The 25,929-nt window shown below is 37.2% G+C and overlaps 1 protein-coding gene across 1 annotated transcript in view; it reads left to right on the top strand.

Annotated features, from left to right (window-relative positions):
- Positions 1-25,929, top strand: part of LOC134529474 (uncharacterized) — a 60,657-nt gene that overhangs the window by 21,908 nt on the left and 12,820 nt on the right. Inside the window, exon 2 of the mRNA XM_063363607.1 lies at positions 23,777-23,898. Coding sequence (XP_063219677.1) covers positions 23,777-23,898 — 122 coding nt within the window. The remainder of the gene's footprint in view (positions 1-23,776; positions 23,899-25,929) is intronic.

Here is a 25,929-nt window from a genome sequence, read left to right as displayed (position 1 = left end):
ACCTTGAAATTTGACCTTGACCTTTAAATTTGACCTTGAGCTTGAAATTTGACTTTGTCCTTGTCGACCATCATGGATCCGACATTTTATGTTCAGTACATGCTACCAGCAGCCACCACCTGCCGGAGTACGCCATCTTGTGTGTGTACTTGTATTATAGAGTACATTCCCATCTGGATAATTTTATTCTAACCTGCTACAGTGCAGTAATAATTTATTACGGAGATGCCCCCCGTCATCTTGAAATTCGGCCGCCATCTTGAAATCATGTAATAATGTAGCTAGAAAAGCGGGAAAAAATCCAAAATTCATTAAATAAATCACTCATTAATTTACATATTGATTCGATCGATTCCTGTACTCGGTTCGATACCCGATCGATGCAATAATGTTTAATTCTATGTAAAATATAATAATTTCAATAAACCATGTTCAACATTCGTAAAGAGACTTTAAATCATCTACTACCATCATCCTATCAGACATCAAGACCACCATATTGGAAATTCGTAATTGTAATGCTAGAGATTCGGGAAAAAGTTACAAATTCATTAAATAAATTTGCAAACAATAAAATGATTAATTGACTCGACTAAGTTCCTTGGTTCGATCCCTGGCCGATACAAAACAACTTTAGTTAAAAAAAATACTAAAAAAGTGTTAGGTTTGAGAAAATAAAAACACCACAAGTTCTTTTAAAAAAAATTTATTACATAAATTCAATACACCACTACAAGAACAAAAAAAAACACTGACAAATTACTAAAGCCTTTTTGGATTCCTCGTTTCAAACAGTCTTCTTATTGTACGGACTAAGCCTTTTACATGACTTTAAATGTCTATCCGATCCGTTCATCACCGCAGCCAGAGACGGACTGAAGTTCATATCACTTATATAGTCTCATTAGCCGCAACACATGAGTCAAATCAATAACCATGTTCATTATATGTCTTGGAGCAATTTTTATAATGACGATGTAAGCTATCGAGACGTGAAATTAGTTTATTGCACTTATAGCACTGAAATTGTATTCTTTGAACATTATTAGAACAACCGCTTCTTTCATGTCTGCGAGCATTTTAGGTGATAGTAAATGATGCACCACAGTATTTGCACTGATGCAAAGTACACTCTTCATTAATTGAAGTATTCAATGCTGATGAAACTTCAGCTGATGGTGGAACAGCACATATCGAAGTCTCCTCCAATGTTGTCAGAGCCGTTTACAACGGGATCTGCTCCAACATCGTCGGCGCTGACGTCATGGTTCACGTAGTCGATGGTACATCCTCCATCGCGTTCGACGTTAAAGTCGGTAAAGATGCCATCGAAGTCTCAAGAACAGGCAATTACACGAATTATGCACCAGAAGAAACAAACTAGGTGATCCGTACACCGTCGATGGCAGTAACAAACTGAGCGTCCTGCTGTCTAGGACTCGTTTGTATACATTAACCGGCTTGAATAATACGCTAGTCAAATCAAGAACAATTTACTAAAATACTAGAGTCAAAACAACATTAAAAAATAGAAGCACCATCAACAAAAAAGGAAGCACATTTGGAAGCACCATCAAAAAAGGAAAAACCATAGGAAGCACCGTCAACGAAAAGGCAGCACATTTGGAAGCACCGACAACGAAAAGATAGCACCGCCATCGAAAAGGCAAAACATTTGGAAGCACCGACTACGAAAAGGCAGCACATTTAGAAGCACCGACTACGAAAAGGCAGCACATTTGGAAGCACCGACAACGAAAAGGCAGCACATTTGGAAGCACCGACTACGAAAAGCAGCACATTTAGAAGCACCGACTACGAAAAGGCAGCACATTTGGCAGCACTGACTACGAAAAGGCAGCACATTTGGCAGCACCGACAACGAAAAGGCAGCACATTTGGAAGCTCCGACAACGAAAAGGCAGCACATTTGGAAGCACCGTCAATGAAAAGGCAGCACATTTGGAAGCACCGACAACGAAAAGGCAAAAAGGAAGCACAAGTTACGAGATCTAAGTCTTAGTTAGAAATCAGAATACACGAAATAAAAACATTAAATTGTTATAATTTAAATTATTTATTTTATTGCTTTACATTATACAAATGCAAGTAAAACAAGTCAATATTGTATGTAGCCAGCATTCCTCAGTTCCTTGAGTATGAAGGATATTTCTTTGATGCACGAATAGTTTCCTGCACAAAGCGAACCATGTAGAAGTCTTAGCCGGTCAACCAATATGTTTGGATCTTTCCATGATGTGTAATCATTCTCTTCTACCACCATCATCCTTGCTCCTTTATAATAAATATTATGATCTATGGTGTCTTCCGTTTTACCACCAACCTCGGGGTAACTTTCATGTTTGAGACGGTAATCATCACAAGCTTGATCAGATTTATTTAATATATCACGTCGTTTCCATCGTTTCGGTCTCAGGACACCGCCACATTCTTCGATCTTGGCAGCTTTAGGTGCTTCATCATAGTCTATGTCTTTGTCAACAGCCTCAGAGTCACTGTAACAATCACCGTAGAAGGAATCGTCTTCACCCAATTTACCGTAATAATTCGATGTTGATGATGTTGAAGTGTCTTCATCGTCTTCATGCTTCATTTTTAGGAGTCCATCATTTTTACAAGGTAGGAAAGATCTACTTGAATTCGGCTGGAATATATTCTCACTTTTTACGTTAAGGATTCTTCCATTGTCTTCATTCTTCCGTAAATCATCAACCTCCTTCAATTTAAGTTCTTTGTCGAGATCGGAAGAGCCAAGAAAATTATTGACGTAATGAAGATCACTCTTCCTTAGGCTAGTAGATTCATCGTTGTCCTCTAGCTTGTACGCAGGCTTGGCGCTACAAGTTCTGCCATGTCTATTTAGGCTCTCTCTCCGCGTAAACGACTTGCTACATCGAACACAACTTATCATATTGCGCAGTGGATTTTTATCACAGTCATTTTTCTCGTGGTTTCTTTTATTCTTTCTCAAGATAAACTCTTTACTGCAAAACTTACACCTATGTTCTTTCGATACAGCGTCAGATCCCAAATCGGAATTCATATTAGTTACTGAGACTAATGCCAGATACCAATTGAGTGTTTTAAATTAGATCCAATACTTAAATAGAAATTTTTTCATATTTCATCAGCGAGAATTAATATATCTCATGCAAAAGTACTTTATGCATGTAGTTCTGCTTTTCAACAACAGATGTCGCCACATGTTGCTTGCAGGTAAATAATATTTACTTCTTTTATGCGGGATGCGGGATGCTCACTAACGATCGCAAAAGAAGGATGGCTTCGATAGACTCCAAGGAAAAGGAAGTTCGTCTTGCATGTTGGTGCTCCACAGATGTCTCATGGCGTAATATTAATTTGACTGAGTAATGATATTTTTTAATTCCACCTGATAAAAATATTGCAAGTTTTGATTTAGTAGCAGAAATTATCGAATTAAATGTAACACCAAATAAAATGACATGTCTCATCAGACAAAAAAAAATCCATGCAGAGAGCGGTTTCTCAGAATAGTCAGAAACACTTAAAGAAACCACAGGAATGATTGCAAGAACACGGGAAAAACCATCAAAATATTTACAAGAATAATCAGGAGCACACGGAGAAAACCATCATAATATTGGCAAGAATAATCAGGAGCACACGGAGAAAACCATCATAATATTGACCAGATTAATCAGAAGTACTCGGAGAAAACCACCACATGTTTTCTTTGATATCATAAAATTACAGGGAAAAAAAATAAAAATAAATGAATAAAAAAAATAAAATAAAAAAAGTAAATTTCAGGCTTGTACATGAACTCTATCTTTGCTCAACAATGATAAGTTTACAAGCTAGCAGAAACTGTTTATGCATTTTTTTTATTCATTTATTTTTATTTTTAAATGTTTTTTCCTGTAATTTTATGATATCAAAGAAAACATGTAGTGGTTTTCTCCGAGTACTTCTGATTAATCTGGTCAATATTATGATGGTTTTCTCCGTGTGCTCCTGATTATTCTTGCCAATATTATGATGGTTTTCTCCGTGCGCTCCTGATTATTCTTGTCAATATTTTGATGGTTTTTCCCGTGTTCTTGCAATCATTCCTGTGGTTTCTTCAAGTGTTTCTGACTATTCTGAGAAACCGCTCTCTGCATGGATTTTTTTTTTTGTCTGATGAGACATGTCATTTTATTTGTAGTTACATTTAATTCGATAATTTCTGCTACTTAATCAAAACTTGCAATATTTTTATCAGGTGGAATTAAAAAATATCATTACTCAGTCAAATTAATATTATGCCATGAGACATCTGTGGAGCACCAACATGCAAGACGAACTTCCTTTTCCTTGGAGTCTATCGAAGCCATCCTTCTTTTGCGATCGTTAGTGAGCATCCCGCATCCCGCATAAAAGAACTAAATATTATTTACCTGCAAGCAACATGTGGCGACATCTGTTGTTGAAAAGCAGAACTACATGCATAAAGTACTTTTGCATGAGATATATTAATTCTCGCTGATGAAATATGAAAAAAATTTCTATTTAAGTATTGGATCTAATTTAAAACACTCAATTGGTATCTGGCATTAGTCTCAGTAACTAATATGAATTCCGATTTGGGATCTGACGCTGTATCGAAAGAACATAGGTGTAAGTTTTGCAGTAAAGAATTTATCTTGAGAAAGAATAAAAGACACCACGAGAAGAATGACTGTGTTAAAAATCCACTGCGCAATATTAAAAGTTGTGTTCGATGTAGCAAGTCGTTTACGCGGAGAGAGAGCCTAAAAAGACATGGCAGAACTTGTAGCGCCAAGCCTGCGTACAAGCTAGAGGACAACGATGAATCTACTAGCCTAAGGAAGAGTGATCTGCATTACGTCAATAATTTTCTTGGCTCTTCCGATCTCGACAAAGAACTTAAATTGAAGGAGGTTGATGATTTACGGAAGAATGAAGACAATTGAAGAATCCTTAACGTGAAAAGTGAGAATATATTCCAGCCGAATTCAAGTAGATCTTTCCTACTTTGTAAAAATGATGGACTCCTAAAAAGCAAGCATGAAGACGATGAAGACACTTCAACATCATCAATATCGAATTATTACGGTAAATTGGGTGAAGACGATTCCTTCTACGGTGATTGTTACAGTGACTCTGAGGCTGTTGACAAAGACATAGACTATGATGAAGCACCTAAAGCTGCCAAGATCGAAGAATGTGGCGGTGTCCTGAGACCGAAACGATGGAAACGACGTGGTATATTAAATAAATCTGATCAAGCTTGTGATGATCACCGTCTCAAACATGAAAGTTACCCCGAGGTTGGTGGTAAAACGGAAGACACCAGAGATCATAATATTTATTATAAAGGAGCAAGGAAGATGGTGGTAGAAGAGAATTATTACACATCATGGAAAGATCCAAACATATTGGTTGACCGGCTAAGACTTCTACATGGTTCGCTTTGTGCAGGAAACTATTCGCGCATCAAAGAAATATCCTTCATACTCAAGGAACTGAGGAATGCTGGCTACATACAATAATGGCTTGTTTTACTTGCATTTGTATAATGTAAAGCAATAAAATAAATAATTTAAATTATAACAATTTAATGTTTTTATTTCGTGTATTCTGATTTCTAACTAAGACTTAGATCTCGTAACTTGTGCTTCCTTTTTGCCTTTTCGTTGTCGGTGCTTCCAAATGTGCTGCCTTTACGTTGTCGGTGCTTCCAAATGTGCTGCCTTTTCGTTGTCGGTGCTTACAAATGTGCTGCCTTTTCGTAGTCGGTGCTTCCAAATGTGCTGCCTTTTCGTTGTCGGTGCTTCCAAATGTGTTGCCTTTTCGTAGTCGGTGCTTCCAAATGTGCTGCCTTTTCGTAGTCGGTGCTTTCAAATGTGCTGCCTTTTCGTTGTCGGTGCTTTCAAATGTGCTGCCTTTTCGTTGTTGGTGCTGCCAAATGTGCTGCCTTTTCGTAGTCGGTGCTTCCAAATGTGCTGCCTTTTCGTTGTTGGTGCTTCTAAATGTACTGCCTTTTCGTAGTCGGGCTTCCAAATGTGCTGCCTTTTCGTAGTCGGTGTTTCCGAATGTTTTGCCTTTTCGATGGCGGTGCTATCTTTTCGTTGTCGGTGCTTCCAAATGTGCTGCCATTTCGTTGACGGTGCTTCCTATTGTTTTTCCTTTTTTGATGGTGCTTCCAAATGTGCTTCCTTTTTTGTTGATGGTGCTTCTATTTTTTAATGTTGTTTTGACTCTAGTATTTTAGTAAATTGTTCTTGATTTGACTAGCGTATTATTCAAGCTGGTTAATGTATACAAACGAGTCCTAGACAGCAGGACGCTCAGTTTGTTACTGCCGTCGACGGTGTACGGATCACCTAGTTTGTTTCTTCTGGTGCATAAGTCGTGTAATTGCCTGTTCTTGAGACTTCGATGGCATCTTTACCGACTTTAACGTCGAACGCGATGGAGGATGTACCATCGACTACGTGAACCATGACGTCAGCGCCGACGATGTAGGAGCAGATCCCGTTGGCAACGCCTATGACAACACTGGAGGAGACTTCGATATGTGCTGTTCCACCATCAGCTGAAGTTTCATCAGCATTGAATACTTCAATTAATGAAGAGTGTACTTCGCATCAGTGCAAATACTGTGGTGCATCATTTACTATCACCTCAAATGCTCGCAGACATGAAAGAAGCGGTTGTTCTAATAATGTTCAAAGAATACAATTTCAGTGCTATAAGTGCAATAAACTAATTTCACGTCTCGATAGCTTACATCGTCATTATAAAAATTGCTCCAAGACATATAATGAACATGGTTATTGATTTGACTCATGTGTTGCGGCTAATGAGACTATATAAGTGATATGAACTTCAGTCCGTCTCTGGCTGCGGTGATGAACGGATCGGATAGACATTTAAAGTCATGTAAAAGGCTTAGTCCGTACAATAAGAAGACTGTTTGAAACGAGGAATCCAAAAAGGCTTTAGTAATTTGTCAGTGTTTTTTTTGTACTTGTAGTGGTGTATTGAATTTATGTAATAAATTTTTTTTAAAAGAACTTGTGGTGTTTTTATTTTCTCAAACCTAACACTTTTTTAGTATTTTTTTTTAACTAAAGTTGTTTTGTATCGGCCAGGGATCGAACCAAGGAACTTAGTCGAGTCAATTAATCATTTTATTGTTTGCAAATTTATTGAATGAATTTGTAACTTTTCCCGAATCTCTAGCATTACAATTACGAATTTCCAATATGGTGGTCTTGATGTCTGATAGGATGATGGTAGTAGATGATTTAAAGTCTCTTTACGAATGTTGAACATGGTTTATTGAAATTATTATTTTTTACATAGAATTAAACATTATTGCATCGATCGGGTATCGAACCGAGGACAGGAATCGATCGAATCAATATGTAAATTAATGAGTGATTTATTTAATGAATTTTGGATTTTTCCCGCTTTTCTAGCTACATTATTACATGATTTCAAGATGGCGGCCGAATTTCAAGATGACGGGGGGCACCTCCGTAATAAATTATTACTGCACTGTAGCAGGTTAGAATAAAATTATCCAGATGGGAATGTACTCTATAATACAAGTACACACACAAGATGGCGTACTCCGGCAGGTGGTGGCTGCTGGTAGCATGTACTGAACATAAAATGTCGGATCCATGATGGTCGACAAGGACAAAGTCAAATTTCAAGCTCAAGGTCAAATTTAAAGGTCAAGGTCAAATTTCAAGGTCAAATTTCAAGGTCAAATTTCATGTCCAAGGTCAAAGTTCAAGGTCAAGGTCAAAGTTCAAGGTCAAGGTCAAAGTTCAGGGTCAAGGTCAAATTTCAAGGTCAAAGTTCAAGGTCAAGGTCAAAGGTGTGGTGACCAGATAATTATACTAACATGGTATCAGCACACTCTAGCGGACGAAAACAAGATGGTGATATCCAGCGGACGAAGACAAGATGGCGGTCATGACGTCATACCAGCTGACGATATATATGCTTTGAAAAAAAGTGGTGGGAGTCAGTATGTCAGCATCCACCGCGGGGGAAGGATCGGTCATCATATTTATGTTTTTTGCACTCGTCGGGTTTGAACCGAGGACTCTGAACTCCGTGTCGTAAAAGAATGTTTTTTCGATATTTTTGATTAAAATTTTATTAAGTGGATTTTTTTATAATTTTTTAAAAATAATCATTAAAATCGGATAATAAATAAAAAAGTTAAAGATGGCGGCCGTAACGGAAATTGCAACGGTGACATCATCATCCAATATGGCGGAAAACACAATACCGGAATGTTCGAGAACACACAATTACGTCATCCAAAATGGCGGATCCAAGATGTTGGGTACAAAATGGCCGCCGTGATCTACTTGCCCCGTTACGCTGTGTCCCTTACGTTTTGTCCCGTTACGTTTTATCCCGTTACGCTGTGTCCCGTTACACTCATCCAAGATGGCCGCCTTGACGTCACAATCAAATATGGCGGGCCGACAATCACAATCCACGCGCCTGCGCCTGGCGCCGGGGCCCCATTCATATACTACTTTTATTTATTTTAAAAAATTGTCTTCTTTCTCTCTTTTTATTTTGCTGCCGTTTTACCCCTTAAGGCATTATTACAAGTCAAGGTTTGAATTACCAAAGAAGTTTCACTTCTATCACATGTACTGAGTCACACGCGCTCTTTTGTTTACTTAGTTCACAGTACTTAGAAGTTGGTAATCCGGCAAAAGGGAGCTGCTGAGTGACTCTTCGTGATAACTTTGGCTTCTCTCATTTACTCACTTTCTTCACTGGTACCAACTTATTCTCCAAGAACTTTATCTTCGACATTTTTCCAATCTTCCGATGCTTCTGACACTGCCTTTTTCGCCATCGTTGTAGGCAGAGCATGTTAACCTGCTTCAATTTACCTGCTATTTGTAAGTTGAAAGCACGAATGGACATAAAACAAACCTATGTGTTCTGTGGGACGATTTTAAGTGTGTGGGATGACACATTTTGCATATGAGATTTAAATCATTCTTCCCACTAACATCTGGTTTAGGCCTTTTTCTCCAACGCTTATAACGCTACCATTAGCCATTTACCACTCTACCTTTAAAAACTTGTTTCTCGTGGTAGAAATGCTCAGCCTTGTTCACAACGAAGGGATATTACATTTTAATGCTATTGTTTTTATTCTAGGAAAAGTTGCTTCAGTATAAAAAAAACTTTAATTTTAAGTTACGTTAATTTATGCTTCACTTTATCTGCTATTTGAAAAAAGGCAGACAAGCATTGAAAATAGAAACTTTTTGTTTGAATTAATTGCATTGTGTTCACCCTCACTAAAGCGTGTTTAATCCTTCGTTCGAAGAGTGCTTTTTAATGGACATTTACATTCACTTTCTAATGCACGATTTCTACCAAGAGCGCTGTTCTTGTTTAGGTGTGCTCTGTTACCAGGTAAACGCCATAGCACAAAAGTATTATACACAACTTTATAATGTGGGGATTTTTTTCCAATGAATCTGAAATATTTGGTACTTTGTAAAAATAATTGTAATGAGAATTTTGGAAATATTTTTTAATGTTTTTCGTCAAAAGCATTGTCTGATAATATTCAATCTTTACTTCTAAGGAGACGTAACTTTAAGACGCCATTTTGGTTTCAACCGTTTTTGTCAACAATTTTTTATAAAATTTAATATTTTAAGTGTTGGCTCTGTTTGAGCATAGCACATAATAAACGAAGTGTCTTTTTGTTAACAGTGACCGACTATTGCAAATAATTTCTCCTGTGAAATAATAATTGGTGTTTTTCAATGAATAATAGTTTTTATTTCAGAATGACTACAAAATTAATGATACTCTCAATAGACACGTTTTTGTTGTCTAAGAAAAAAACAGCTCGTATGATTTTAAAATATTAAAACTTTATTAAATTTAATGATTATGTACAAATTTTAAGATTTCTAATGTTAAAAAGTCTTCTAGTATCAGTTTGAAAACAGAGGACGCTATTTACCTTGTCATGCAAACCAAGAGTTATAAACTTTACTTATATAACCCCATTTGTCAAAGAATTTGTTCGTAAAACTTGGTAATAATCACAGAACAGAAATCCAGTAGGACATGTAACTGTGTCTGGCGGCTGTGTCTCAGAGCTTGTGCAAGAGAGGTTCGGGCTTTGTATCGAATGTGTTGCTATTTACTTCCCTGGGCATGGAGCCATGGGCTCGCGGGGAGCTCCAAGCCGCTGATTGCCGCTCGCTACCTTTGTTCACTAAAGTGGAAATTAGGTTTTGAGTGTAAAGGAAATTAAGTGACATTAAATTGTGTTTAAATGCCAGGTAGCTGACATACCTTTCGTTTTAGCTACTTATGTGACCAATATAAGCCGAGCATTTGGCAGCGGGGTTAGCCTTGTTTGTTTACGTTTTCAATTAGTCAAAAATGGTTTAAAGTACTAGAAAAATTGTATACGAGGAGTGTTTCACCATTACTTTGTGGTTTATTGCTGTGGTTTGTAAACTTAACATTCTAGATTTTCTGTAAACATGCTTGGCTTTCAAATTTTAAATGTCCTCACATTTTGTATTGCATTACTACTTTTGCAAATAAATTCGTTGCCCTCCCCCCTTCTCCTCAAGAGGAATAACAAGGAAAATTATTTGATCATCGAACGAAAAGTATGCTGGCAAGATCAATTTATTGAAAATGGGAATCAAACAACAAAATTGACATACAAGATCCCCGACATTACTCATGTTTACATGTTAATATCAGGCCTTCTTCCTTCCATATCTTTACTCGCTCTTTAACTGCAAAAGCTGATAAACAAACAGTAAATAATTTAAGCAACAGCACTATAAATCCTAAACACTTAATCATAAGAGTCTCAACAAGTATTTTCAAAACACTAAGTCGTTAAGACTCTTTCTTCAGTACCACTATCTGGTTCAGAAATCAATTTAAAGATCATGTTTAAATTAGTAAGTAACGGAGCGTTTTTTAAACACAATATTGTTGATATCACCATTGATAACTATTTAGAACATCATACATAAGTGGCAACGTATTTGTTTCTCAATAGTTTAACCTGATTCCAGCCGAACAAATTTACTTCTAACATTACTCTACATTAAATATTCGATTATACAAAAATAATACTGCTGCTATACACAGATACAGTACTGATACAATAGCCGATGGGAGGAATCACAACTGGTTAGACGTTTAGACCCATAGTTTAAGGTTTTTGTGTAACAAAGAGTTTGACTTAAAATAAATTAAACATTATATGAGCTCGAATATGACCTACACTGAAAATGGGGTACTTCCAGGATTGTCACTCGCCTCAATGTCCTCGTCGACGACATCTAGTGGACCCCCACAACAAGTCCTCTTTGAATCACCTACTTCCCCGCCGAGTAGCACACTCATTTCCCTACAGTGCTCCACTCGGTCTCCGCTGGCGGCGGCACACTCACGATGCTCCAGAACCCGCCCGAAGTCGTCACAGCAAATCCACGGTGACTCGCCCCAGACTCTGCGCTCGTGGCTGATGAGCGAGCGCAACTCGTTCAGAACGTAGACACAATGACCAACCCGTGCGTCACTTCACTCCAGTCACATGGTGCTTATCAGTACCACTAGCGCGATGACATGCGGGCGTAGCGATGCCATGCCGAAATATTACACCTTGCTTCCTTCTACTATCCAAAAAAACTGACACCAAAAACTTCTTCTGACCTTGACCCACCAGCCCTTTTACCTGTTACTTCTTCGTTTTTTCTGTGACTGTCTTCCACGAAGGTTGGTACTCTACTCGCTTCCCTAACACTCGTCCGACAACTAACTCGTTTTCCTCTCCGCCTACTTCCTTCTGTCATTCAGCATGCTCAATACCCTTCGAAAACTGAAGAGAGAGGTTTTGCAGTTTACTCGCCAAGCGAGTCTGACTCGTTGAGCGAGTGGGTCGTACCACACGTTGGGCGAGTTACCTTCGAAGATTGGTCCCTCCACTCCCTGGTGATGGTTGGCAGCATGCTCGACTGTTCTACACTAAATCCGTCCTCGAGTATAACCAAGATGGATCTTACCAGTGTTTGAGGCGCTGGTCGCGCTGGGTCTCGTGGATATTATGACGTCACTTAGGAGGGTGGCGGTCAAGGCGGCGTTGAGTTTGCTTCGACGCGAAGTCATTTAGCGGTTCCGTTCTTGGGTGTCACTGCCCCCCGACTGCCGCTCCCTCGCCCAAGGGACTCATATACCCGGCGGTATAACGAATTTCTTCGCCAAGCACCGCCGAGAACAATCGTCCAGCGCCTCACAACGGAAAGGTTTGCGGGTCACGTGGCAATGACGAAATGAAATGTGGGGTAGTCTACACTCTCAGTTATGTCGCCCAACCGCTGCGTAAAGTGCAGTGCTGCGGGAAGCCTACCTTTAGGAGTTATTACCAAGACAACTCCGGGAGGGAAAGGAAAACGTTAAGTAAATCACAGTTACACCCTTCACTGATAGTGAAGTAGCAATATATATATATATATATATATATATATATATATATTGCGCTAATGTATTTTGATACCTCTCCTGAGTGTATTGATTTGGTTTAATTTCTAATTATTATTATATCATTTATAGTCATGTTCATAACTGTTCATAATAATAACAGGGGTTTAAATTGTCACAGATTGAACTGTAAAAAATTTCAAGCTTTTCGAAAATTTCATTACAATATGATTTTAAGAGTATTTATAATTTGAAAAATTTTAATTTTCACATAAAATTGAATTTATAACTATAAAAACACATTAAACAGGCAAATAAGTCCTTATTTTAAAAATTGCAAATAAAATGTTACAAGCCCTAATCATAAATCTACACGTTACAACAAACTTCTTGTGGCAATATTTACGTGTAACTTTTAAAGTAGTGGCTTTAAGAGAGTAGTTTTTAATGAAGCATTGCCCACAGGGATTTAATATCGCGGCCGGTGACACTCTGCTGTCTCTGACAGAGTAGCTGTCGGACACATCGCTCGCTGCGTATTCAAATGTTGCCAATGATATCAGTCGTCAGCGTCCCGATATCTGTTTGTCTATAACTACAGTTGGAAATAGATGGCGAATATATTTAATACAACACTGTTTGTTTAGAAGTTAAAAAAAAGACTTGCGATTGATGACTCAAAATTGAGTTACTAGAGTAATCGCAAAAGAAAGATTAAGAGTAAAGAAAATAAAAAGTTATAAAACTATTTTGGTAGTATGCAATTTAATTACAATTTTACTAATCACATTGTTATCAATACTGTTTCCCATCATTTATATAGATACTTACCATCAATTTTGATACAGCCATAGGTTTACACAATAGGCTTTTTTTACTAGAAGCATAGTTTCTCTTTTTTTTTTGCAAAAATAAACTGTTTCGTAGGAATTGTTAAGGTAAGGAAAATTCGTATTATTACAAGAAGAAAGCTTGAAATTGTTATAAGTAAACCGTTTGTGTGAACAACACAACACTCAATATCAATAAAGACATGAGTAAAAACACAGTAATCAAATTTTATTGTAACCGTAGCATTTTAATTTTCTTATTAAATGAAGGGTAGATATGACTAAATAAATAAAATGTGTTTTAAGCACAAACAACCAAAATATTTAACATTAAAAAATGTATACAATGTCAAATGTTATAACAAAAAGCTTGATTGATTGCATGTTTGATGCAGACACTGTTCTCCTTGTTTATCTTTTCAGAGCTGCAGTTAATCTCTCCATAGGTGATATTACATGTTCAAAATTTGTGTTCTACTTTTGTGCATAGTTTGTGATAAAACTACTAGGTTCATCAAACAATGTAGGAGTTTGGCTCCAAGGTATAGAGAGCAGCATTAAAAATCCCTCAAATAAAACTATATTTTGACATATTATTACGTGCGCCCTAGGAGGCATGTACCTGAGCGGGCTTCTCAGCGGTAGTCTAGCCTTGTGGCCTCGCACGGCCACTGACGTCACACGCGCATACCTTTGGGGATTAGGGCGGCCCGTGCTCGCCACCCCCCGCCCAGCCGCTCCGTCCTTCCTCGGCGCTGTCATCCATCCCTTAGTGGTCTGGGGATTCTGCGGGATTACAGAGGTCACCGAACTTGGAGTGACGTGGCTCCGACGATTTTCTGGATGTTTCAGGCGTCAGGTTGGCCCGGAATGACGCGACACATCACAACCACTCCAGTCCATTCTATAAAGACAGCCAACTGGTATAAAAGTAGCGACGCCGGCCTCCGCGGGCCAGTAGCGCGAGACTGTGTGTGTGGACAGGTGCGAGGTATGGGGTGAACCACTGTTCAGCCCAGCTCCAGTAAGGAGTGTGAACTGTGGACTGGCAGATTTGTAGTGATTTGTGAACAGACATTAAGTGTGGTGATTTAATTAGAAATGTAAATATTAGTGTCAAATAAAACTTTATAAATTAATTGGGCTATCCTTACGAACCCGGTTTCCCCACTCGTAACAATATTAACAGGAAACAACCATTGTATTAATAAATAAGGATAGCATGCGTTCGTGGCTACTGTCTGGGGTTGCTTGGTTTCTGAGTTCTAGCCACGTCAAAGGTGAAGGGTTCACCGACGTTTCGAGTGGAATTGCATTTGCCATCTTCATGGTAGATGTCTCCTACTGAGGATCTTGGTAGTTCTCTTTCTTTTAAATACTTTCGCCTAAGAAGTGTGATGTTTATTGATTGCCTGCGGCTGGGTGGTTCGAATAATCAGAGATGGGCATCTGTAATTGGTTGGAACTGCTGGCCAGTCAGTGCTCTATTCTTTTCTGTTTGGCTGGGATATCTGGCTGGTCAGAGGAAATCTGACTCTTGTTAAATGAAAAACATGGTTTTACAGGTTTTTGAAGAGAGTTTAGCATCACGATGAGGGACAGACGAAAATCATATCAATGTTGTATAACTTTCAGTTCTTGTAGTATTGCACCCAGTACATATAAAATTGACGCGTATTTTGCAAAAGTATCTGAGCACTGTACGAGATTCCTTGCAGTAAGCATGCCAGTGATTATCACCGTGCCATATTTTTTTTATTCTTCGTTTTGATAAAATTTTGCACTTTCAACATTTGAAAGAAAATAAAAATAAAATTACATTTCTCATATTTAAACGTAGTAATTACTATTTGAGGATATCAATAATTTCTAAATAAGTAATATAAAGTACCTAATGCCAAAATATATGACAAACAGTGAGTTGCTTGTAAAGTTTTATTAATTTTTTAAAGGTTAGATTTAGTGCTTAGCAAATGGAAGAACTAGCTTACTGCCCTATGGCGAGTCCGCTCACTGGGTGCGTATGTCGTCGGCTGGTCGCTGAAGGCGATGTTTCAGGAACGAAGCACCAGAGGCACTGCCTGTGCGTACAAATGCAGTTCGTCAGTCTACGACCTAATTAACACCGACCAGATAGCCGGTTACCCGTAAGCATAGCTGATGAAGTCATGCGAAGTTTTCGTGCGAAGTCGATAAACGACATTTTCTGTACGATTTCAAATATAACAGCTTAATTATTGAAAAATAACGTTTAAGACACTTAATAACTTGGGTATAAACAAGTAAGGGTATTTTAGACATTTTGACATGGGTTTCATTTTAATAAAAAAAAATTTCACCACTTTGCCTGCTGCCTTCAAAAAATTGTTTAGTTAGAATGACATAGGTAAGCAAATTGTAAGTATTGTGTGAATAATAATGGCCTACTATGTTAATGTTATATAATAATATTGTTTGGTTCAAATGAAAATAGAACAATATAGGCCTATGTGTATCGTATTGTTCAAAAAGATGTTACAATTTCATGTAATAAAGAACAATAAATTAAGCATAAATATTTCATGTAAAATAAGTGTTAAAGCAGAATAATATTTTGAAGCAAACGAAATGTTTCAGAATATTTTATGGTGTTCATAGAGAACGAACAGCAAGTTAAAGCATTACAATACCGCCAGTGTGAATGATAGCATATATTATAGTACAAATTTTTCGTATAGAAATAATCGCAGTACAAAAATTATTTTCCATTGTCTTAAAATTATATTTTGTATTTTAGGTTTTAATATTACCATACTATTTAGTATTTAAACCTATGTATAAAATATAAAATATAAAATATAAAATAGTGATTTGTAATTTTTTTCAATAAAAATAAACTTTAATAAACAGTAGGTAGTATTGTATCACTATTTTACTTAAACCCAAGAAAAATTATATAATCTGCAGCATCACCAAAAACATGTGCTGTTTGGAAACATAAAATTGACATAAAATCGTATTTATTTTATCTTTTTGAACCTCTATATCGATAACTTGAAAAGTGTGTTGAAGTTTCACATATGTAGTTGAAAATTTATGTCTTGCGTAAGGAAATTAACCTGGAAATAGTGGATGATGTGTATATATATATAGCTTTTTAAGAATGAATAACTTTTATTTTACTATGCCACAAGCATTATAAAATTTTCAATTGACACCATTTTAAATTATACATGTATAAATTAAATTAAATGCTCAAACATTTTTAAGCCAGTTGCATTATTTTAATTAAAAATTAATAAATATTGAAAAGCTTTAATTTATATAGAGTTAATAGTAAACTTTGATAGTATGTGTGTTTGCACATGAAATAATAAGTATTTTTTTTTACTATAAAATATTTAATATTTTATGAGAGGCATTTCTACACTTCCTTATTAAAAAGTTTTTATGAACATAAATGCAGATTTTTATGCCAGTTCTATCATGAAATGAAAGCATGGAATCGCTTAGTATACAGTTTTGGATTAACCTTCATTTGAAAATTTTTTTTTTAGTTTATCATTAATAAATTAATGAAAATTAGGTTTTCACAAAACCCTGAAAATCCCAGGGTTTCTATGGTTTTGGGGAAACCTATTTTTTGTTTATTTATGGATGATAATACTAGACAAAATGGGGGCTTCAAGACGAAGGCTACATAGGAACGGTAAATCCAAAACTGTACAGCACATTATTTAATGCTTTCAGTACATGTAAGGACTGATATATAACTTTGCTTTTAAGTTTATTAAAACCATTAAATAAGGACTCTTTATTAAAAAATGTATAAATCAAATAAATAAATATATGTTGTGAACATATTAAAAATCGAATGCAAAAACATGAAACATTAGAAGAAAAATAGTTTGAGATACTACCCTCACTAAACCATGATTGAAGGTATATGTTATACTTTATTTAATGGAGAAATTCAAAAGCCATATTCGGTACAATAATACCTCTAAAATTATTCCGTAATGTTTAGTTCGGGACGAACATTTTGACGGATTGACAGGTGCTTTGGTAAAAGCGCGAAGGTCACCCTCGCAACCGCTCTTGCTGGTACCAGAGATTAGAAATTGATACATATAGAGCATTAGCCGTCAGACGTGAAGCAGTTATTTTTAATTTCTTTCTGTTTTTCCAATATGGCGGACCTTTGTTTATATTTGTATCAGCTGTTCTAGCCTGCTTTTATTAATTTCTGTAGTTAAGCTGTTCGGTAGAAAATTAGATCAAAATATTACTGGTTAATATGTTTACCTATATATATTAAAAGTCCAAAAAGAGTCTTCACAATACAAATGTAATGATATGAGTTAAATTTTTTTCCCAATTTAACCTCCAATACAGGTACAGCTGATACATTTTTAAACAAACGGCCGCCATATTGGTACGTGTAGTATACTGAAATCCCCCTCCCGTTTTGGCTTCACTCTTCTCGCCTAGAATGGGACCTTATGCTCCATCTGTATATTTCCCTAATCTCTGGCTGGTACACGCCCATGCATGAATGCCGCCAACCTTTCAGAATTGATGAACTAGAGCTCTATCTCACACTCCATGCTGGTTATTCCATTCTCTTGTCATTTCATTGCTATCATCTGAGGGCTTTTCCTGTCAATTTATCACGATAACTTTCTTTCGTTTCATGTTTCATCTCAAATTGTTTCAACATATATTTGCTAAGTATTTTATAGAAGCCGTAAGAGTCACGCAAGTGTTCATAGTCGTGATCTCTTGCGTGACCTTCTACAATACAAAATAACGTTAAGTGAACATCGGGTGAGAAAAATTGTAACCAAACAACAAATGCAAAAGAGCTTTTGGTATTACTGTTTAGCATTTAACAAGACAATGAAATAGCAGGAATGACGTGTAAGACCAAGCCTTAAGGCCCTTATTCCAAGAAACAAAAAGTAGGGTTTAGGTATAGTAAATGCTACGCCTGTACCATAAATTAATTCCTATTTCACGATAGAACACGGCCAGCCCCTTATTTTTATGGAACATATATTGGTGTTTTATACTTTTCCGATAGTTTCCCAAAATCCGGGAATGTGCAGAGCTCACTTTTTGGTTGATGTCGTCCAAATGGCGGACCTCCGTCTGGTGCCATTAACTCATATTTGGTCGTTTTTTGATAATCGGAGGACGTACCAAGCGTGTTGGTGTGCCAAATTAAACTTGTACCTACTATAGCGAAACTATCCTGCAATACATTTTGTACCCTTAATGGGCATAAGAAAAAAATAATCGCACCTTAAAATGTAAACTTCAGAAAATTAGACAGGCTGTTCTATTTTTGTGTGATGGCACTGCTATATCTAGTATTGGTACCGTAACAATTGTATCGATGTTTGCGAAACGTCCACTAGAATGCTTTGGGACCAGTTACTAGCTTCGCGCTTGGCAAACGTTTATTAAAACGGTTGTCGATTTGTTTCCTTAATGGGATTCGTTTTGGACACGTTCTGGAATATGGCCTCCGAGTTAAGTTGCGGTTGTTCTCCAACAAGGCAGTGCTTATTCGCTACCTGACCTAAACGTTTTGGAATACCGCCCTAAGTGTGGAGAACCTACAGATTGGTACAAAGCCGGAGGAGGAACAGAAGTACCGCAAGTTTCAACACCATGGTCGAGTCAACCACACAAACCACATCGTGAAATGCCGGTCGCCTGGTTCCAACCAGGAAACTAAACCCTTGGATATTGAGCGGCCACAACAACAATCGACCCACTGAATATTTAATAGTTTAAAGATTGTTTGTTTCCATGTTTCAAGGTTAACAATTGTTGAAGACAAGTATGTTCAACTTATTTTTAAATATACATTTATTATACATGCACTGCAATGCTACACATGCTTTTAATTCGTAGCGCAAGTATTTATTTATTTTTATCAGATATATATGAGTCAGTTTTATCATATTTAATACTAATAGTAAACTTAAGGCTCAGCTCCAACATACATGTTAATATTTTTATTTTTCTCGTCATTGTTTTTCAAAGGGCTATTGCTAATTATTTAATTCAGATTCCTTCCCTGTATTTGTTGATATGTCACACATATTTTTAATAGATATTCTCTTAGTATATCACTGGTGTAAAACGTCGCGCAATTGATGATAATTACGAAGTCTTTTACAATCATAATATTTCAATAAGTGAATATATGTTGAAAATTTTTGTTGTAGAGCAACAAATTCAAGGGAGGTATCGTGTTCAAATTTAAAAAAAAAATAGCCCTTAAATAAAAGTACTTTAAAAAACGAAAGCAATCAACATGGAGTGTAAAAATAATAATGTATTTTTAAAATAATCATTACTGTCACTTTAAATACTTCGTAGAGATTGACTTAAGTTAGGATTTATTATCCAAATAAACTATGAGGACGCAAAATTACATCACATTACCTAGAGGTGTATGAATGTGGATACAAATGTATTACTGACACTTTGATTTAACTCTACATTTGGAGGCTCACAGAAATATGAAAATAACTTTCGTGGCTTCACCAGCAACCACATTTTTATATTTGTGCTTCAATTTATGTTATCCTTTACAACATACAGGAATGCCACATTTGAGATTGTACCGTGTTTTGTATATTTTACGACAAAAGTTTTTTAAATCGGTTTTTGTTTTCGAATGTGTTGTTAGTTTCAGTTTTTAAGCATAGGCAATAAAATGATTCTAAATATGCATCATCACTGTATCATGAACAAATTATTACTAACGTGCATTGAATAGACGTGGTAATATTAATTTTTAATTTTTTTTGATCAACTGGACTTTTTTATTTCGACTGAAAACCAACAAGGTAAAGTTTGGCATACAGCTCCTACAAAATATCAAATGTTAGTAATCCTACAAGTAAAGGTACACACGCTGGTGAACGACAATGTGGCCAACTTAAAAAAAAACATAAGCTTGACTTGCTCGCGTATACCTTATATGTAATTACATTTTAGTGTAATTTAGTTCGATTTGTATGTATTACGTCGTGAGACACCAAAGAACTGTGCATGGGAATATTTTCAGGCTGGTGGAAGGTGTGTTACTGTCACGAAATATACATTCAAATCTGGATATTTAAAAACTTATTTTTACTCAAACGGTCATTATCAATTATCATTTTCATGGAGAAATTTAACGCATACAATTTTTATATTATTTTAGCACTGTTCAAACGCATGAAGTACAAACACGCTTGTAAATTTCTTATTGAGAAGAAATGCATAAAAACATTTTCGATTTCCATTACAATAATTGATTTTACTGCAATGAAAAAAAAAATGGAAACAGTTAAAATTTTGATTGTTTTGAAATCGCAAGTATCGTGAAAAAATATTACTTGAAAAGTTTTCTATAAATTTTTAGCTTATTTAAATTGAAACTTTATCTTCACTTCTAATCAACTAACTTACAACCAAATAATTTTCATGTAGAAATGAAGTCTACACTTGTATCTTTTAAAACAATAGCCCTACCGGTTGGATGGTTGGTTCTTCTGGCTGGAGAGCCGAAATTTCGGGTTCGAATTCCGGCCGCGTCGTGGCTATTTCGCTCAAGGGAAACTTCATACCCGGGTTCGGGGAATACGCACATTCACCTCCACTCAGCGGAAGGTATTGGCGAACCCCCGTAGTAGCATCTCGCCCATCACGAACAAGTCACGCCATTGATATCTATCCGCGCTGATGGCTGATCAGTCATATGGGTGAAGATCTCATGACCAAATGGAACTGAAAGGGCCCCCTAATTGAGGACATGTGTAGGTTAAGCCCCGTCTACAATACAATGTCCCAAATAGTGTCCAGCGGACACTGATCAATGATTGGTCCACGCGACCCTCTGACGTCATGGATGATGTGGACAGAGGTACTAATCTCCCTGGTCCGAATACATTGGTCAACTTTAAATTTTTGTCTCAGGCTGAGTCCTTTGGTAGCATAGAAGAATAATAAAATTCGTGTTATTCTCGATTTAAAAATGCACTCTTAACCAGGAAGGAATGACTTAATATTGTTGGACTCCCACAAATTTCACAAGTAGAATGAATATTCAAACCTAAGCAGTGTAATTGTTACAGTGTACGAATACGATAAACAAATACAAGCTAAAAAAACACTTATTTTGGCGCTCTTTATGTACTGCGCTGTGGAGACTACTTTGGAAATCAATAGATTCGGACATCGCAGTTGTAGACAAGGCAGTTCACCGTGCGTCAATGTGACGACATTCACACTAGGATAGGGACATGGACCGCACACAGGTTCCGACTGTTGCAGACGGGACTTTAGCCCCACGCGCGAATCTCTTGGACCACAAATTCCGCCCTCCTATTTTACCTCCTGAGAATCCTGCAGACTGGTACCCCTGCTGATCGCATCACCTACTGCATATCTACATAGAAGGATAGCATCTGAACATATCACAGTCAAAGTAATACGGCCATATCTTGAAAAATGTGAATTTGTGTTAAAATCACCAACGGAAAGAACATGTGTCAATCATTCGAACGTAATAAGGCCAGTTTTACAGTTAGAAAATTAACGGTAAAATAACTGTGTTGTGATGGACGCAAGTATCAAATGTATCACTGATGTGACTATATTATAGCCGCTTGATCAAATGTGCGCAAAGTGATGATATGTTGAAATTTACTGAGCAACAAGGCTTTAGGCTGGATTATGGCTTTGTGTCCACATTAACATTGTTTAAACTTTATAGTGTTCTCCTGAAAAATTACCGTATTATTTTCACAGTGATATATAGTTTATGAATAACACACATCATTCATTGACTTAAGACCCATTTAAGAATATTAAATATATTTTAATATTTTTCTATTTACGACCATATTTAAAATGGTTTAGGTTAGTAATTAAATATATTTTAAAATTTAATAAAATATTCTGTAATATTTATGTTAGTACTAAACTTGGATGTTAAATTGATGGATAATTCATCAGTAATTGCTGTAATTTGTAATTTCATGTTTGATTCCTAAATACAACATGGTTCAGTGCAAGAGAAGGCGTAAACGCCCTAACTGCGCCAAACGAAATGGGATTAAATAAATAAAAATTACAAGCGTGACCAAAACGCAGGATTGTAACGCGATAGCGAAGGTTCGGCATCTGCACCTACTCCTCAGCCCCGCAGCTGCGAGCGCGCCGGCGGCAGACTCGGGAGACTCGCGTGCAGGCGCGTGCAGGCGCGTCGCGCTGTCCCGAAACGCGCAGTTGTGCAAAAGCCATTGACGAGCCTGCTGCGGCGGGGGAGTGGCCGTCTTGCATCGGGCCTCGATTGTGAGTCGTGCCGCCGGTGGAAGCTCGGAAAGTTTAGAAACCTAAAGAAAGCGACGCAAACCCCGGCGAGTGATTTACATATATGGCTCGGCGCAGCTCGGCTTGGATCGGGTTACTCCCCCGAGGGAGCTCGGTCGCCAGGCGGGTGGCTCGAGGGAGGGGGCAGGACCAACCAGATAACTGTGCCAACTCCGGCCGCTATTTTTAGAGTTTCGCTTGCCTTGCTTGCTCATCTTGTCATAAACACCTTCCCATGGCTACCCGCTAGACACTGAGGGATTCTACCAACTAGCAATCCCCTAGTCTCTATCCCGGCCTCTCTCTCTCTCTCTCTCTCTCTCTCGCTTTCTTCTCCTTCCCACAGCTCCTCCCCACCTCCCTTTCCAATCGTGCTCTCGCCAGCTCTCTCCTTTCTTCGCCTTCTTCCAGCTTCCGAGGCGCGCCAATCTCTTCATTACCGGTAACGCATCACGAATATTCAAAATACTCGTAGCGATTACGATTCAAGTGAATCAGATGTTTATCTCTATCGAGACGCTCGCCGGTGCTTCTAGCGCGGTATCGCCTCTGAGCGCAAGGCTGTGGACTGGCGCGCAGACTTCTCGTCGTGCAAAGGGCAACTTTAACATTTGAGCGGTAACCATAACTTTAGATGGCGGAGAAATGAAGATGAAGTTGTAACGCTAGGCCCTTGAGTGCTTTCATGAATCGGTACCGGGTGTTTCACGTCTGAAAACACACATTTTAGCCCCATTTTACTCTTACAAAAATATAGTTTAAAAAAGAAGTACGGAAATAGAAATACCCATCAGCCATCAGCGCATTCTTAAATGCTCTTAGTTAACACATCCCACTCGGATATCTTAAGCAATTTTCAAATCGCGTGTCTACTTCTGATGCTCTGCGCACCGTATGTGCCCAAGTAGGCGGGCCCATTAAGTAATTACATTTCACGTGAATTAATTTCACTTGTTTAAATATTATCTTAAAGTTTGTAAATACTTTATTTGAAATTAAGCGTTATGTTCAATCAATGATCATCATACTTATACTTCCTTTTGGTTTCTTTTCAGTTTTTCTGGTCTGTTTCTATTACAAGAACAGACTTGCAGCGAGGTTTCGCGTGTCGGCCCGGGGCAGTGTTTGTGTTTGCCGGGGCGCGCTGCGGCTCTGGCGTATCTAAAACAAACAGCTGGTGAGTACACCGTGTATTCCCAGTAATCTCAGGCTCAAAGTTCCCCGCAAGTTCGAGTAGGTACCATTGTTGTAGTGCGGAATTGTTGCATGCACTGGCAGGGACGCAAATCTGAATTATTCCAAAGGTGATAAGGGCTAAAAGGGGGGGGGGGGAGGGGGTCGCCGCGACCCGAGATTTTGCACGTGGGTTTTAACCGCCACGTCATCTCTGGATAGGGTGCCTGTATGTTGTATGAAGCCCATATGTTGGCCTGTACGCGTGCAATAAGCCGAAAACTTTATAATATACAGAAAGTTTTCCATGAAAAATAGTATTAACGTTTATGTCTATCAATCACGTTTCACAGTCAAGATTTCGCAAGCGCAAGTGTGCCCCCTCTGTGAGGGGCTTCTTAAGTCTGGGGGACCGCCCCTCCCCCACTGGATCTACGCCCATGGGCACTGGTGACAATGTTCTTTATTGATGAAGTGTCTGGCATGAAAATAGTACTATCCTCTTTATTAATTACGTACACCTATACTACTTAAAAATGTTTTACCATCAGAGAATCAAATGAAAAAATTTTATCACAGAAAAATTACAAGAATTTACTTTTAACTAACACCATTTATTTTTACAAATCGAAATGACAATAAAAATTTTGATATTAATTTTTATTCCAATGCAATTGTCACTCTAATTATTTGGTGATTATCTAAATAAATTGAAGGTGTACATTTAAGCATATCCCTAAAAATTTTCAACTGAACTGGAAAAAGAATTGGGGTAATTTTGCTTTAGTCGTTAGTCTGTTTCTTTAAATCAAATATTTTTCTATTTATATTGGTCTAAAAGCGGTATAATTTTAAGTTTTATCAACATATTTGTTTGATTGTGTTTTTAACTTCACAATAGTAAATAAAAACGAATAGAAATTGTTCGTGTTCTATCTTATTTGAAAATGGACTTGTTAAGATTAATATATTTATTTCAAAATAAGTTTAAATAACATAATTTACTTCTCAGGTTTATGAGTTTTGGTCTTGTAAGTATGGCTACACAAAAATGTTAATGTAACAAATGACTCAATTTGATTTTAAAGAGTGAGCATTACCTTGGACCTCTCTGTTTTTTGGAGTAACAATAACAAATTATGACGTAAGTGCGATGATGGAAACTGAAATAAGTTTTTCGACAGGCTTTGGGGAGTCCAGGCTGAAAGCACACAAGAATTGGCCCTGTAAATGTTTGCAAAATTATGTGCAAGACGCCAATAGAAGAGTATTTGTGCAAATAATCCAACTCGCATACATAGTACTTTGCTGTGCTAAGTGCTGAGTAGTCACTCAAAATGGAAAACGGAAAAGACTCTTGAACGAATGCAAAAGACCTGTTTAATCGGCAGAGAACGAATATAACGCCACAGAAGCGTTGTGAAAATGCACTAGTTAACTTACCGAAAATGGTTATGCCTACATTTACAGAAACATGGAGATAGCTGTCGTGGGCACATTTGCACACAAAAAAATATTTTCAATTCCTGAAACATGAAGAGTTTACTCTCATTCCTTAAACACGAATGAATGAACAAAGTTATTGTGAGAATACATTTTATTGTAAGAAGTTTCACTGCAATAAGTGTCATCTGGGATTCACTCGTACTGTCAGTTAGAGAAGACATGAGAAAAGATGCGAAACCATAGTCTCTTCAACTGATATGCACAAACATGTGGAAATTATATCTGAAGACTCGTACGGGCACATTCTCTATTGGTGAAGCATATCTTCAGCAGTTTTCCTCACCATCGTCTGGCAATGCTTTGATGCATACGAATGTGTTCAGCACATTTTAGACTAAATAAAATGACATTTTATTGGCAAACATGTATTTCGCAGAGTTTTTTTAACATTTGTATAAAAATATACATATTTATTTCACAAAAGAGCTTGCATTTTGACAACAGATACTATGCAGAGTATATCAACAAATGTAAAGCAAGGCAATAAATGAAGCATTATTAATTGATTAATAAATAAACTTTTTGTATG

The sequence above is a fragment of the Bacillus rossius genome, chromosome 2, assembly GCF_032445375.1.
Source record: "Bacillus rossius redtenbacheri isolate Brsri chromosome 2, Brsri_v3, whole genome shotgun sequence".
Classification (NCBI taxonomy): Eukaryota; Metazoa; Arthropoda; class Insecta; order Phasmatodea; family Bacillidae; genus Bacillus; species Bacillus rossius.
This window is presented reverse-complemented; position numbering and strand designations above follow the sequence as displayed.